Source organism: Dermacentor andersoni, chromosome 7, assembly GCF_023375885.2.
Source record: "Dermacentor andersoni chromosome 7, qqDerAnde1_hic_scaffold, whole genome shotgun sequence".
NCBI classification, from domain to species: Eukaryota; Metazoa; Arthropoda; class Arachnida; order Ixodida; family Ixodidae; genus Dermacentor; species Dermacentor andersoni.
Window position 1 is genome coordinate 27852706 of NC_092820.1, and position 15310 is coordinate 27868015.

At 46.7% G+C, this 15310-nt stretch overlaps 1 protein-coding gene across 1 annotated transcript in view; it reads right to left on the reverse strand.

The window, feature by feature from the left end:
* Positions 1-6195: 6195 nt before the first annotated feature.
* The window catches only part of LOC129385940 (uncharacterized), a 90792-nt gene continuing 81677 nt past the window's right edge, over positions 6196-15310 (reverse strand). The window contains exons 5-6 of the mRNA XM_055073124.1: positions 10336-10395; positions 6196-6407 (exon numbers count right to left, since the gene is read on the reverse strand). Of these exons, the coding sequence (XP_054929099.1) occupies positions 6361-6407; positions 10336-10395 (107 nt within the window). The 3' untranslated portion in view covers positions 6196-6360. The remainder of the gene's footprint in view (positions 6408-10335; positions 10396-15310) is intronic.

Genomic DNA, 15310 nt, shown 5'->3' on the forward strand with positions numbered 1-15310 from the left:
AATCAAAGCCAGAGGTCACGCCCCGCGCGAGGCATGTAACTCTTGTTCGCGCACCCACCACGGTTGCGCCACGCCCAACTTATCTTTCGGCAACAGCGACGCGGTGCCGAGCTGAGAGGCATCAACAATATTCACCACCGACATAAAACACGCGCAACGCACTGTCATCGGTGATGTACTGCGCACTACTATCAAAAACAAAGCGTTGACTGTCGCTGGCTTATGCATATATCTTCTCGGGCTGAGATCACCCCACAGCACGGTTTCATTGCCTGCATTGTGGCGACGTAGCGCACAGTATATAATTATCGGCACGTCACTGTAGCTACTTGCAAGGCGTCGATGCGCCGAGGGTGACGACGATGTTGAGGAGTGCATATCGCAGCAGTCGTTTGAGATGGCTGCTCTGTCATCGGTGATGTATCGGAGCCACAACGTCGAAAACACGATCAGCGTCCGAGAATCGCTCGCTCATCTAGACCCAGTGCAATGGTATTTCTTCATCACAAGCACTGCGCACTCAACAGTTCCAACACCTTCGTCAGTTCGAAGTCTTATTTCATAACCGCACACAAGAGCCTTCACCTGCCAAAATGCGATTGCTGCGGTGTCGTTACGATATCGTTCTGCGATCGCTGCTGGCTCCAACATCCGCAAGCACCTTGGTGCGCACAAAACACTCAAATACTGCGTACATGCGCTCAGAGGCACTTTCACTGGGCAAGCGATGACAAGCGATGAATTGTGTCGCTGGGAAGCACGCACTTCTTCGTAATGCATCGCTGAGGCTTCGCGCCCAAAGATAAACTGGTACATGTTCACTGAACTGCGTCTCTAAGGTCACTACGGACCGCCATTTTGCAGCGACAGCTGTTGCTCCCGTATTTATGACTAGTGTGTCGTTTTTAGTTGGTAAAGCAGGGGCGTTAAAGCGCCTGCGATGAACAGCCGTACCGCGGCGCTGCGTTTCTTTTCCCCTAATAGAGAATGAGTGGTGATCACTGACATTATTGAGAATAGCACTGTCGCGCCCCTAGGCGATTTCTCACCGTATGAACTGCCTCGTGCGTGCGACCCGCTTCAATGTATCCGCTTCTAAGCTTTCGCCTCACTGTCGCCACTCGTGGCAAGAAGTGCAAAATTTAATAATTTGCTCGATCTCCGTTTGTCATCAGAAATTTCTAGCATTCAAAACGAAAAACAGACACTTAAAGAAATAAAAGTGTTCGTTATTTTATTTGTTGTATTTTAACGTATTCGTTTGAGCGAAAGCGTAGGTGCAAGAATGCGCCGCATGTACCCTGTTCGCATTCGATGGAGGATAGAAAGATAGTGCCCGAAAGAGGAGGCACGCCCTTGACGCGCCCGGAAAAGGCGTGGCAAGCGGCTAACGGGAAGTGTGCAGACATACAGTGGGACAGTCACGGTATTGCTAAGTTGCGATAATCCGTTGATAACAATACGCGTCGCTGGCGAGTTTCGTTGTGCACCTGTCTGCACTTGAAACGTGGAAGCAGCGTGCCGCGCACGGTGCGCTCATGTTGTCATACGCGCCTTTTTGTCTACATATTTTTTTGCCTGCAGCTTTTGCGCGTTTCACGCTATCTCCGTTCACGGACTGCCGTCGAGCAAACTCGGGTAAAACTCGGGTGAACGAGAAACTCGGCGCATGCTGCATAGCACCCCTGCTGGTCAAGCGCGTCGGCTTTTATAGATGAGTAATCAAAGCTTCCAGAATAATCGCTGGTGCCCGCGTGTCTTTAAGAAAGTTCTACATAATTCGCGTCGCACAGTCTTCCAGAAAGTTCTACATAATTCGTGTCGCATATGCACTCAGATTGCACAAGCTTCGGTGACAACAGACAGCAGATGGTACCATCGATAACATTTGACAAACTTCCGATACATACGGGCATCTCCTACGTTGAGCGATAACATTGGTTAGACGGTGAAAAGCGGTCACCTGAATAGGTTAAACAAGTGCACATGTCAATTGGCACGTGAAGGTATTTATCCTTTTCTCTTCGACTGCATTTCACGCGCTTAGAACTTAAGCTTATCGCTCCGTGTAAATGCGCCCGCATGATTTGGAACTCACTCAAAAGTTATCATTGATTCTATCTGTTCTGCCTGTGGCCACAGAATCTTTTGTAATATGATTGAATGCGTGACGTGAATTCTGTAGTAGCTTCTGGAAGGCACGCGGGTAGGAGTGATTACAATCAAACCTTCGACTAATCATGTATAAAAGCCCGTGCTCTTCACCCGCCGATGAGATTCGGACGACCGCCGACTGTTCTCGCCGCTCTCATTGTGCCTGGGTGTTACTTTTTTTCCTGACACATGTATGCCCTTTAAGAGTTAGTTACCTAATTCACAGTTGTCGCTACTGTTTCCTTCACCATCACTGGACCTGTATATTTAATGGAGATGTTTTTGTGTCCGTGTACAGGACGCCCCCGTCCAACCGAAGGCCCAATCTAAACGCGAAGAGGATGCCAACGCTGCACCCGACGATGGAGCTAGCCACAGGCTATAAATGTGCCCGCGGAGCACGTACGTCTACCCGAGATGATGAGGAAGACAGAAGCTAAATCAAGTATTACAATGAGTGACCAAGCATCAGCTGCAGCCATCGTACGGCAAAAACCAGAGAAGCACCTATGTTCCACGGAGATTTTTCGGCGATGCAGACAGCTGGCTCGAGACATTCGAAAAGTTTGAAACTTCAACAACTGGAACTCTCAGGGCAAGCTGCGCCATGTGTACTTCTCCTAGGTGGACGCCACGAACACTTGGGTTGAGAACCGGTAGACCAGTCTAACAATGTCGGACGTGGTTGTAAGCAACTATTTGAAGGCCTTTATGAACGTCGTCCCAAGACAGAGGGCTGAAGTACTACTGGAAGCCCGAGTGGAACTGCACCATGAGAATATCGCCATCGTCGCGGAAGACATCATCCGCCTTTTGCGGTTACGTAAACCTCGAAATACCGAAGAAGGTCCGCTTCCTTATGCGCGGTTCAAAGAAAAAAACTGGTCGCCGGGCTGGTCTGAATAGCGCCGAATACCGTAGTAGAATTTTTGGCAGAGGCGATGACGATTGAAAAGACTACAAATGCGCGCTAGGAAATATAACAGGCAACTACCCACGCCGCAGTGCGAAGTCCAAGACGGGGCTCCGATGACCTGCGAAAGACCACTAAGGCCATCGTGCGCGAAGAACTGCGCAATTTGCTCCCTTCGTCGTATCCTCGGGTGGCCTCGATCCCTGACATGACCAAGGGCGAACTTAAACGATCACTGGGAGTTTCTGAAGTGCAGGCCGAATCACCACATCCCTTTTCGGAAGCGATCACCTGTACCGCCGTCGCCCGCCGTCAAAGTACTCTGCGCCCGTGCCAGGGCCCAGAACACCAAAGTTCCGCCGTCTGCCGCCACCGCCGCAGCTCACCCACCCATAGCCCAATGCTACTACGCTATGAAGCCAGACGTCTGGCGCGCTCCCGAGCACCGCCCGTGCTGCTACCACTGCGGAAAAGCGGGCCACATTCACCGCCAGTGCCCATACCGCGAAAACTGACTCCGAGGGTTTGGCGTTAACGCGCCACGACCACAGAGTCGCGAACGACCTCCTGAACTCGCAGACTACCTGCGACCTCGCCACAACACAGTAGACAGCCCGACGACCTTCCCGGTCACCGTCACCAGGTCGCAACATCTCGGCGCAACGCCGCCGGTACACTGACCAAATGCAGGACTGCTCAAACAGTCCTCTTCCGGAAAACTGAAAGCAGCAACCGTTCGAGGTGCGGTTGCTGTCTCGTAGAACAGCCGCACATGCTTCGCCGCCAAGGACGACGCTGCAACGAAAAGTCACCTAAGCAACACTTGACGACACGACGATATGCATGTGGGTCAACGTGATACAGCCGCCATCTCATGCCACGACGAAACTGCAAGCAAGACGAAGGGTCACCGACCTCGACGTACTACTCCGACAGCAGTGAATCCTTCACCGCCAAGTTGAAGAAAGTCAAGACTACACGAGATGGCCCTCCTATCCGGACAGCTGGAAGACAGCTTATAACATCGACGGAAATCTGCACGGCAAGAGTTAAAGTGCCTGACCGGACTGACGTTATATCTTCGTTATCTTGCAAGAGCGCTTGCGTGGTGTAATTATCGCCATAGACTGTCTCAATAAACACGGCGCAGTCATTGATCTAAAATCGAAGTTGATAACGCTGTCCACAAACCAAGCGATACAGTCGGACGGGAATTCCAGTATGCGCGCCTTGAGTGTACTCGAAGATCAAGTCAGCATTCTACTTTGCGCCAGCGTCATGATTTCCGTCGGGACAGAAGTAGCCGAAGTCATGAAAGCCATCGTCGATAATGACCAACACCTGCTACTCGACCATGAAATCGGTGTTGCGAGGGGTACCATTCAGCTACTCGGAGGAAAAGCGCAGGTAATGGTGAAAGTACTTCAGCCATGAAAAGAAACACAGGAACAAGGGCACGAAGGTCACACACATGGAAAAAGTTACAGCTGTCTGTGATGCATTTGTCCTTTCGGATTCTAAGTAAGCTACAGCTACAGTGGCTCTTCCTGAACCAATTCTCGGTAAGAACAGCATAGGGGTCTCCTCCAGCAATACAAGCACTGCTTGCCGTCCTCACAAAAAAAGAACGCAGAATGTTTGCCGCAGAATGTTTATTAAAATGTGTACCGAATAAATATACAAGATAAAAAACAAGCAAGAAAGCACTTAAAGGTGGGGTGACATGATTAGATATTGCAAGGGCAAGGTGAAATAAGTGTTACCTACAAAAACAAACGCCTGATTACTTAGAGGGATGGATACCTGGCTGACGCACGAATGCGCATGGCTTCCAATGTGGAAGAAGTACTGCTTCTTAATTTATAAATAACATCTTCTCATTATGAGAAAGCGCTGGGGAAGGCAGCACATGGAAATTCCAAACGCTGAGCAAAACGAGAGCAAGGTGAAAACCGGACCGAACGTTTGGACAAGTAGACTTCTCTTTTACAAGGCAAGACAAGTGAAAAAGACAAGTCTACATGTCGAATCGTTGGCTCCTGCTTTCAACTTGTTCTCATCTTGGTAATCATCTTCTCATTAAAAGCTTTGGTTAGAAGTTAGTAATTGTGTTTGTGTTATCCCTTTTGTATCCGTGCTCTCTGTGCGCCAAAGAAGTTAAAACACCCTTTAGTCACTCGGTGCGGGAACTCAGTACAGATGGCGTACCAGACTCTATGGCACCTAGCCTGGCACATTGGATTGAAAAAAAAAAAAACGTTCAGTCAGTTAAGAATCGTCACATAGTTTTTAAGTACATAACAGCGTGCGCCACGTACACTTATCTCCCGCCACCTGGCACCCTTAAATGTGCCGTGCCTAAATGGGCCAACACAACCTACCCTACCCCAATTAGCAGATTATGAAGTGATTATTTACAAACTAATTTGTAAAGCCGTGATACTGGTCGGCAATGTTTCGGTTTTATTCACCACATGGCCAGATCGAACCTGAGAATGAGGTGGTGTACTTTTGATGACAGCTCTATAATGACGGCGTAATGGAAAGAACGGATAAAAACGGTCAACCCCAATTGCTGGCTTGTAGCTGTTGCCAGAGTGATATTTCGCTAGTGTCGGATCTGTCTCCGTCCTTCAAACACCATTGAGTCATCTGGTCGCGATCATTTTCTTAAGTTTAGCATACGTCACAGCAACGCAAAAGCTTTGGCAAAATATTTAATAGAAACTAGGCATGACTGAAGAAGGTGTTTTGTTTCTTTTCTGGACCAAAATGACGAACCCTGGTCTTTCTAAGCAAGTCGTCTTAGTGCTGGAAATATTTGTCTAAGCTTTGTTTCGTGTTTCGACGTCTTTTGTTCATGCAGCGCTCTCTTTACTTCTCTCAAGTTCGTTCCAAAGATTAAAGGATAACGAAATTTGTTCAAAATCTTTCTGCAAAAGTATTTCCTAAAATGCATTGTCCCGCCATTATAAAATGTACTTGCATTTATATGCTGCGTGCCAGAAATATACGTTAACTCAATAACTATCACAGTCACTGATACGTCCATTTTTTCACTAGAAATAATTTTTTCTCGTAAGGATATCTATAAAAGAGTTGAAGGATCAGCGCTGAGCAAATAACAATTGAAACACGCAATACAAAACACCTTTATTGCTCGCAGGGTAAGAGAGAGGTGGGAGCGATGAAGTTTGATGCCACCATTCTGGGTATGGTCTCCTGCCGCATCCGATGACCTGTTGCGCGCTTCATTCAGCATGCAGGCAGTCATGGGAGCTTCCCGATAGCCTTCAAGAAGCGGAGCCCAGGGTTGTGTGCTTACGCTGGATTTTCGGACCTGGGATCGAGAGCAGTGAAATTACGCCGGATTGCTAAATGCATTCCAGCGTCAATGAAAAAATAACACAAAACCACCGTGGTTGCTTAGTGGCTATGGTGTGGGGCTGCTAAGCACGAGGTCGCTGGATTGAATCCCGGCCGTGAAAACGAGAAAATGCCCATCTACTTATATTTAGGTGCACGTTAAAGAACTCCAGGTGGTTCAAATTTCCGGAGTCGCCCACTACGGCGTGCCTCATAATCAGATCGTGGTTCTGGCATGGAAAACCGCATAATTTAATTGTTTTTAAACAAAGGACACAAAGCCGGATGCCATGAACACTGAACTCCTGTATGCGTGCGAAATGTACTGTACGTTTGTTCTGTATATGGTGCTCTAAGGAACTGCGACAAATCAATTGTAAGTGCAGCGCTCACAGTGTCCAGTCTTCTGTTCTTTGTGTTTGTTTTATATGCGCTACAATGGCTTCGCCTAGCATAAAATAACTTCCCCATGAACAAGTTATATTCAGTCATGCGCCTTCATTTCTGGTTTATAACATTTTGTCTATCATTCGGCGTGACTGATTCACTGTAGGCTAAAACATAGAATGTGGCGCCTTATCTCATAACCACAATAACTACACTAGAAAACTCATCAAGATAGTTCACACTAAACATGAAGTGAAAACACCACACGCACCAAAAAAGGGGGTAGGGAAGCTGAATGCGAAGAGAGGACGCAGAGCTGACAACAAAAAGTAGGTATAGTTCCCCCCCCCCAAAAAAAAAAAACAGCAACAGCACAATTACTAAAAAATTCCCACACCTGCATCACCATTGTCTCTTTTATACAACACATAGCAATATTTCTTACGCTATTGTTCTTCGTATTTCTTGTGAATTCTGTTCAGCTTTTCAATTTTCTTGAGAGTACGTATCACAATGACCCATTAAACGTTGGTACTTAGTTCTGTGTTCCATTTATGCCTTCATGTTCTTGTCGTTGCTTGTGCTCCGTTGTTGATCCTACAGCCACACCAAAAACCTCATAAGTTCAACTGCTGCTGTGCTTCAGTAACTGCGGTGCTCTGCTGCCGATGTCAAGGCCATGGCTTTTGGGACTATATGGTGGCCATATGCTGATAAAAGAAGGGTGCAAAACACAGTCTGTCCGCTGGTATTTTTCGAGAAGTTCCCGAAGCTTTACAAATGTTTTCCGATTTCTACTTTCAAATGCCCTTTTAGCCTAAGTGTGACTCTCATTGGCTTAGTGTCAGACTATGAACCTTTCTAAAGTTGAAGTCCACCTCCCTTTTCGTTCTCGGCTCTTTTATTTGTGAACGATAGATCAAAGTTTTTAAAAAATGCACAACCACGTTGAGCGCGACCAGTGTGTATTTTCCCATTTCTATAGTACGAGCAGTCACACAACTTTCCTCGAGTTATCACCAACAGTGCACAAGCATTGTAATGTAGCGATAAATGATAGTAAAAGGCTGGTAAGCACGAGTACACATTCCGCAGTAGTGTGTTATCCATATAATATTCTACTCTCGTGAGCTGCATGTTTTTTAGAGAACGAAAGCCACTAGAAGATGTTTTATCTGAGTGAAAAAACTCGCTTCAAAGCCTCAGAAAACTTCTTTTTCGAGTAATCTAGTGTCACATTTGTCTATTTTTTCCCGACATTTTTAAAATTTTTTTTGTATTTTACAAGATCACTTCATATCCTGATTGCGCTCATTCCTGGCCGCCAAATTATAGGCTCTTCTGCGCTATATAGTTTAATTATACGCGACGTGAAGCGGCATTATTTCGGCATAATTTTATTTAATAATACTTTGATGCGACTGAGCCTTTTTATTTGGTTCATAATTTTTTCCTAATTCTAATACCAACGCTATGCTTTATTGACTGCTTTCTTATTTCCTTGTTTCACGGATCTTGCTTGCCACAACGCGTTGGGAACACAATTTGTTGCAAATCAGTTCTGCGGAAATCTATAATATAATGGAAGTTCCACCCAAGGGAAAACTGTAACCCAACCAAATGTAGTACGCTGCTTCGAAGTACATCCTTACAGCTGTCTCAGAATAAAAGCTTCGCCATTGAAATAAACTTCGTCCTGATCCTGGGACCGGACTAAAAACCACCATCTTTCCTGGGAGGTTAACCTGCCTTCAGAACTAATCCGGCGGCTGCCAGATAAAAGGGCGAGGCTGATTCAATCAACTCGAAGACCGAGTACCGCATCCAGTTCTTATCTTTAGTTCTAGTGCGAGCCGTAAAACTGAGAGTGCTTTCAGATCTGCTTTAAATCCCAGTATTGACACTAGATCATATTCAACAATAGATCATATTCACACTATCAATCAGGTGATAGAGAAATGTGCGGAATATAACCAACCATTATATATAGCTTTCATTGATTACGAGAAAGCGTTTGATTCAGTCGAAACCTCAGCAGTCATGGAGGCATTGCGGAATCAGGGTGTAGACGAGCCGTATGTAAAAATACTGAAAGATATCTATAGCGGCTCCACAGCCACTGTACTCCTCCATAAAGAAAGCAACAAAATCCCAATAAAGAAAGGCGTCAGGCAGGGAGATACGATCTCTCCAATGCTATTCACAGCGTGTTTACAGGAGGTATTCAGAGACCTGGATTGGGAAGAATTGGGGATAAGAGTAAATGGAGAATACCTTAGTAACTTGCGCTTCGCTGATGATATTGCCTTGCTTAGTAACTCAGGGGACCAACTGCAATGCATGCTCACTGATCTGGAGAGGCAGAGCAGAAGGGTGGGACTAAAAATGAATCTGCAGAAAACTAAAGTAATGTTTAACAGTCTCGGAAGGGAACAGCAGTTTACGATAGGTAGCGAGGCACTGGAAGTGGTAAGAGAATACATCTACTTAGGACAGGTAGTGACTGCTGATCCAGATCATGAGAGTGAAATAATCAGAAGAATAAGAATGGGCTGGGGTGCGTTTGGCAGGCATTCGCAGATCATGAACAGCAGGTTGCCATTATCCCTCAAGAGAAAAGTGTATAACAGCTGTGTCTTACCAGTACTCACGTACGGGGCAGAAACCTGGAGGCTTACGAAAAGGGTTCTACTTAAATTGAGGACGACGCAACGAGCTATGGAAAGAAAAATGATAGGTGTAACGTTAAGGGATAAGAAAAGAGCAGATTGGGTGAGGGAACAAACGCGCGTTAATGACATCTTAGTTGAAATCAAGAAAAAGAAATGGGCATGGGCAGGACATGTAATGAGGAGGGAAGATAACCGATGGTCATTAAGGGTTACGGACTGGATTCCGAGGGAAGGGAAGCGTAGCAGGGGGCGACAGAAAGTTAGGTGGGCAGATGAGATTAGGAAGTTTGGAGGGTCAACATGGCCACAATTAGTACATGACCGGGGTAGTTGGAGAAGTATGGGAGAGGCCTTTGCCCTGCAGTGGGCGTAATCAGGCTGATGATGATGATGATGATGATTGACACTGGGGCCTTAGCCTTAGTGATAGCGAGAAAAAGTATTCTTGACTGATTGTTGCTGACTAATTAAGAACACGAAAAGTACATGAGGCTTCTTCGGGTAGCTGCGAAGAAAATACATTTAGCTTTCATACAGAAGTCCTCGCTTTGTATTTCGTTGCTGCATATTTGCTGGCAGTTTATGTAGAATTCTATGAGTAGCGCAGAAAAATAAGTGCACAATTTTACCAATCGTCGCAAATTAGATGTAAAGATCAGCGCGCTGATTGCGTGGTAAGAAGAGACAGGCTCAGTAGGAAGGTTTTAGTGCGAAATAGCGAGTGGAAAGTGCCACTAAAGTAAATGCTTTTGTGCAACCAAAGATTACGTTACGTTCACTTTTGTCGAAAATTGTCATGCAAAAAAGTAAAATGGTAAGAAAGGGCGAAGCACGGCAACCTACTTTCAGCAGGCTTCCAATACGGCAAATCCAGCTTTTCAACGTTCTCCATGGCCTTCAGTCCTGTAAGTTAAGGGAGAGTGTTAGCATGGCTTGTACAGATATGTTTTTCACACTACAATGAAGGCAGGTCTCTGCTGCCGTACAATCCACTGAAATACAGGTGCTGCAGCTTTCGTAAACAAACACATGAAGTATAGGTTTAAGATACATGACAGGGAAAATTGACAACATATAAGCATTGACGTATCTACCAGGGGGGGGGGGGTGCAGGGAGTGCACTTGCCCCCTACTTTCACAAGTAGGGGGGCGCGGCGAAGTAGGCCATTCCCCGTCCCCACTTTTGAAATCCGGGAACCCGGTGCCTGGAGTCCCCGTGAAGATCGCTCGTGTCTACAGAAAGCCACTAGATGCCGTGATAATGGGGGACAAGCCTCCCCACCAGCTGCACACAGATTCTCGGCCACATTGCTTCTTCAGGGCACTCATCACCAGTATGTGTATAGCACATACTGGTGATGGGAAATGATGGGTGATGGTGATGGGTTCCAGATGGGGAATTTCCCTACCTCTACATGTCTCCAGTACTCTCTCAAAACTTGATCTAGGCATTGCCTCGGGCTACTTTCATTCTAGGAACCTCAATAGTGCCATTGTGGTTCCCATCACTTTTCATACTGCCTTCATTTATTTGGTTGTGAAAGGTGTTCTCGCGTTGAAGCTAGTGGCAGCACAAAGCGCGCGTTCGCTTCTTTTTCTCTGTTGGCGCTCTGCATCACGCCAGCGTTGCGACAGCGAGTGTTTGTGGTCATGGAGTGAGATTTGTTTGCATTTGCTTGCGCGTGTGTGGCACCATGCTTGTCACAGGCGTGCGTATCTACTGGTGTGGGGGGGGGGAGGTGGCATGCACCTTTGCCCCTACACATACACACACTTGTGAAAGCAGACACTGAACGACTGATGCAAACTTTTCTATCGGAATGGCGCCTACATAGCTACGATTTCTTTACTACGCACCCCCTGCTTGGGAAGCTGAGATTGTCTTTCTGGCGTTGCCGCAACGTGCTGTAGCAGATGACTATCGACCGGCCGCACTACGCAGTCAAGGGCCGATTTACGCTCGAGCCGCCCATGGCCGCACGCCGCAGCGCAAGCGAGCGGTCCACCAGTAATGGCCGATGTGACGTCACGAGAGGCGGTGGTTAACTTTTGCCTCCGTGCGCCGACAGCACAAACATGGAGCTGGTTCGAAGCGACGCGGAGCGCGAGGCCTAGGCCCCTAGCCTGCAGCGGCAGTTTATTTTTTGTGTGGTTTATTGTTATCATTGCAAGAGCAATTCAGCACCTGCAAAGATATCTGTCGAACGCAGCAAGTAGCTGTACTCTTCCTGACCTCTTCAGCACGTGCGATCGCCAAAGGAAACAGACGGATGTGTGTTGTGTTTATGCGAGGGTCGGAAGGAATGAAGCAGCCGATTTCGTGTGTTTTAGACCGTTTTTTGTGTGTAAATTACCAACGGGAAGGCCACCACATACACCGGCATTCTAAGCATGACGCTAGTTCGGTACGCGCCAAAATGAAAAGTTTGCGATCGCCCACCTCAGCATATGATGTTCATAGGTGTTGTCTGTGCGCACTTCATCGATACGAACACTGAAGTTTGTGCAGTGTTCAGAAGCGATGACACGATGTGTACCGATGAGCTTCATTGTCGTGTCATCGCAGTCATTCGTAATGTGCTGTTTGTGTCTTGCTTCGTGTGAGCTGTTTTGCGGGCTACGATGCGCATTGGTGACGGCAAACACGTGCAGAACGTTCGAGCGCTAGGGTTCTTACTTTTACGAAGCGTAAGTGTACTGTGATGTGTACGTGCAATGAGTCACAGTGGTGCTCGGCGTATAAGTGTTCGTTTTATGCAATATGCATATGTTCTGTAGTGAACCGCACCTAAGCGTTGCGGGCGAGTTTTGGTTCCGGCACTTTCTGCCTCCTTCATGTATCTTGCGTGTTTTTCAGAAGTGATTTCTGTGCTATGAAGATGTTTATAATCGGTGAGGGCAATATAAGGAATAGCTTAAAAGTTACATGAGTACATGCGTGCTGTCGCGAAATGTGGACACACTTATTCACTGTTCTCATGAACACAAATTTCGGGCGCACTTCGTTTTTGTCATGTTGACATTGGTGTGAATGGTGTGAGGCGTATTTCTAGATTAGGCAAAGTATACAATCTAATACTGAGGGATGTAAGCGCCTTTGATGTGTAAGAAATTCAGCTGCTTGTTGTTAGTGTCCGAGTACACACTGTTTGTGCAAACACCAGTGGCACGGCATGATGAGCATATAATGTGTAAAAACTAAATACTTCCTTTTGATTCCTGACAAACTTGCATTTTTTTGATAAATATCCACATGCACGTAACAAAGTATGACGACGACAAAACAACTCGTATGATCAATATATGATTCGACGATTGTAGCAGCAGAACTGAAGGAAAACGAACACAGAATGGACGACTAGACGAGGACGCAGCTGCACTGTCAACTGATTTCTTAATTGAAATTCCCACTATTAATTATTTCGTCGCCATATCTCTTCTCTTATCTGTCTGAGGCTGTCTCAAAAAGGTGACTTCCTCTCTTTTCAAGGCGACTAATGGTGTGCTTACACATTGCGCTCCTGTTTTAATTATCTCAAATGCCTCAAGAATCTCCAGAGTTGCCTATTGCTGTTCCTTTTCAGGACTTGCACTTCATGAAATTTGGAGCTGCACGCGGTTGCTTAGCTATCTTGTCCCTTCTTGTTCATTTCGGTCTGTTTGCAGCGCAAGGCCAGATTGCTGCCAGGGGTCCCTGAAAGTTATGATGCGTGCTCTCGTATTCGACCATTAAGGGGACAGGGTAGGTCCTATTCTTGCCATGCATTTTAGGCTATGTTCGTGACCCTTCTTCTCATGATCTGCTGGGGTTAGAACATTAACCTTGCTGGCATTGTAATCAGCAATGTTAGGTAGTGTTACTGAACTAGGAATATTTTTTAAAGATTCGTTTTTTGTTTTCTTTTTTTTTACTGGACCCACCAAATTTTAGAGCCAAAATCTGCATAAATAGCCGGTAAATAAAAATCCCCTACAATAATATTTATAATGCTATTTCAGTAGACTGTCTGTAACGTTTGTTCAATGTCTGGAAAATATTATCTCCCTAGCGCTTGTAGTTTATGAAAAAAGGGTCAAATGCAGCAAAATTTTGTGTTTTGAGATAATTGGCTTTGAAGTGGAAGAAAGAGTTTTATTGCAATATAGGACTATAAAACGAATTCTGATGCATTTTTGCAATACACACCAGCCTGGTAGTCCCCTCCATCATCAACACTTCTTTTCTGTGGTAGCTGCCTTGTTTTTCGGGCCTCCTTAGTGACCAGTCGTGTGGCCCTCTCTGCAAAGTACAGTCGCCGCCGGTCAGCTTCGCGCAACCACTGGACTGTGAACCCTCCTGGAGAAACTCCGAATGACCTCAATATGTCGGCTCGAGCAATGCTGCCGTCATTAAACATTAGCACAGCATCCATTGTCGCTATTTTCAGCGTCTTGAGGCCAAGAAAGACATCCTTCGGAGCGCGCTCCCATACAACGTTGTTGAACGCCTCGTTCGCGTTCCGAGTTTTTCCATGGAGACATCTGGAGAAGCTCAGGCTTTGAGAGCTGCTGAAACACCGGCTTCACTGCCGCAAGGACCGCTGCCGGGAGGGAATCCTAGTGGATGTAAGGTTCGCCATTCATATCGCTCTTGTTGAATCGGCACCACGTGTCGGCACCCTTTGGATACAGGCCATGGGAAGGATGGGCATCAGTGGACGCCATATGAAAATATGTGGCCCATACGGCCTTCCGCATGTCGTCCAAGCTCCCAACATGTCTCCTAATGGCCAAGCCATAATATGTCTGAAGTTTGTTATCACTGTATCAGTCAAGCGTCCCCGGCCAGAAATAACTTTTCCGTCGGGCAGCTTGTTTCCTTTGTTTTCCTGTTTGAGTCTTCGCAACCGGGTCCCCATCCTTTTTTGGACGTGGCCAATACACTCTAGCTTTGAAACGTCAACATGATCTCCATATGGCTTTGCTGCTTGGACAGCAAGGAAGTCTTTGCTGTTCCCATCTCCTAGATACTTAGCGTATCGAACACCGTGTAGTTGTTTGCTCCTTTGAAATATACGCAAAGCTCCTTCGGTCTTCATTCCTGCGCTTGAACCTTCATAGTTCCGTTGGCAATAATGCTTGTCTAGGTCGGCACAAGAGGTGGCTTTCGACACGCACATTGTCAACCAGTCAACACTGGTTGCGGACACTATGCCATTATTTGAGGTGTGCCCTCGCTTCTGCCAGCTTCCGTCAAGAGCAATAGCGACATCAATATCTCCGTCATTGAGGTCCGTTACTTCTTTAGCTGCGCATTCCATTGATCTGTCAGCGGCGGCGGTAACATGATTCAGTAGTTCATCATTGCACCGCGAAAATTTTGTGGGTGGTTTTGGCAAGTTCAGCATCGCACACAACGTAGTCCTGGCAGCTGCTCCTGTTCCTATGCATCGTAATGCATAAACAATCCTCACGTTGACCGATGTTGTCCGTCTCGATGTCTCGAACCGGTGCGCTGAGAAGCACTTTACACACTGCAGGCAACACACGCAAGCAACTCCTTTTCGTGCAGCGTCTTCAACAAGCTGCATGTCGCCACCGCACGCTTTACACGCACAGCTTTCGGCAAGTGGGACACTAGAGAAGGTCAATGTCAATCGGGCCATAACCGCGGTCACTATCACTTGCCTTAAGGTTCTTCATGCGTTCCGCCGAGTGCGAACGCTTCGATGCAGACGCGCGGCGCCCACTCCTGGATTTTGTTGCGGAGAATTGGCGTCATTGGAGATCGACTTATGCCGGTTTCCGTGGAAGAGACGTTTTTTAAGGTACTTCTTTG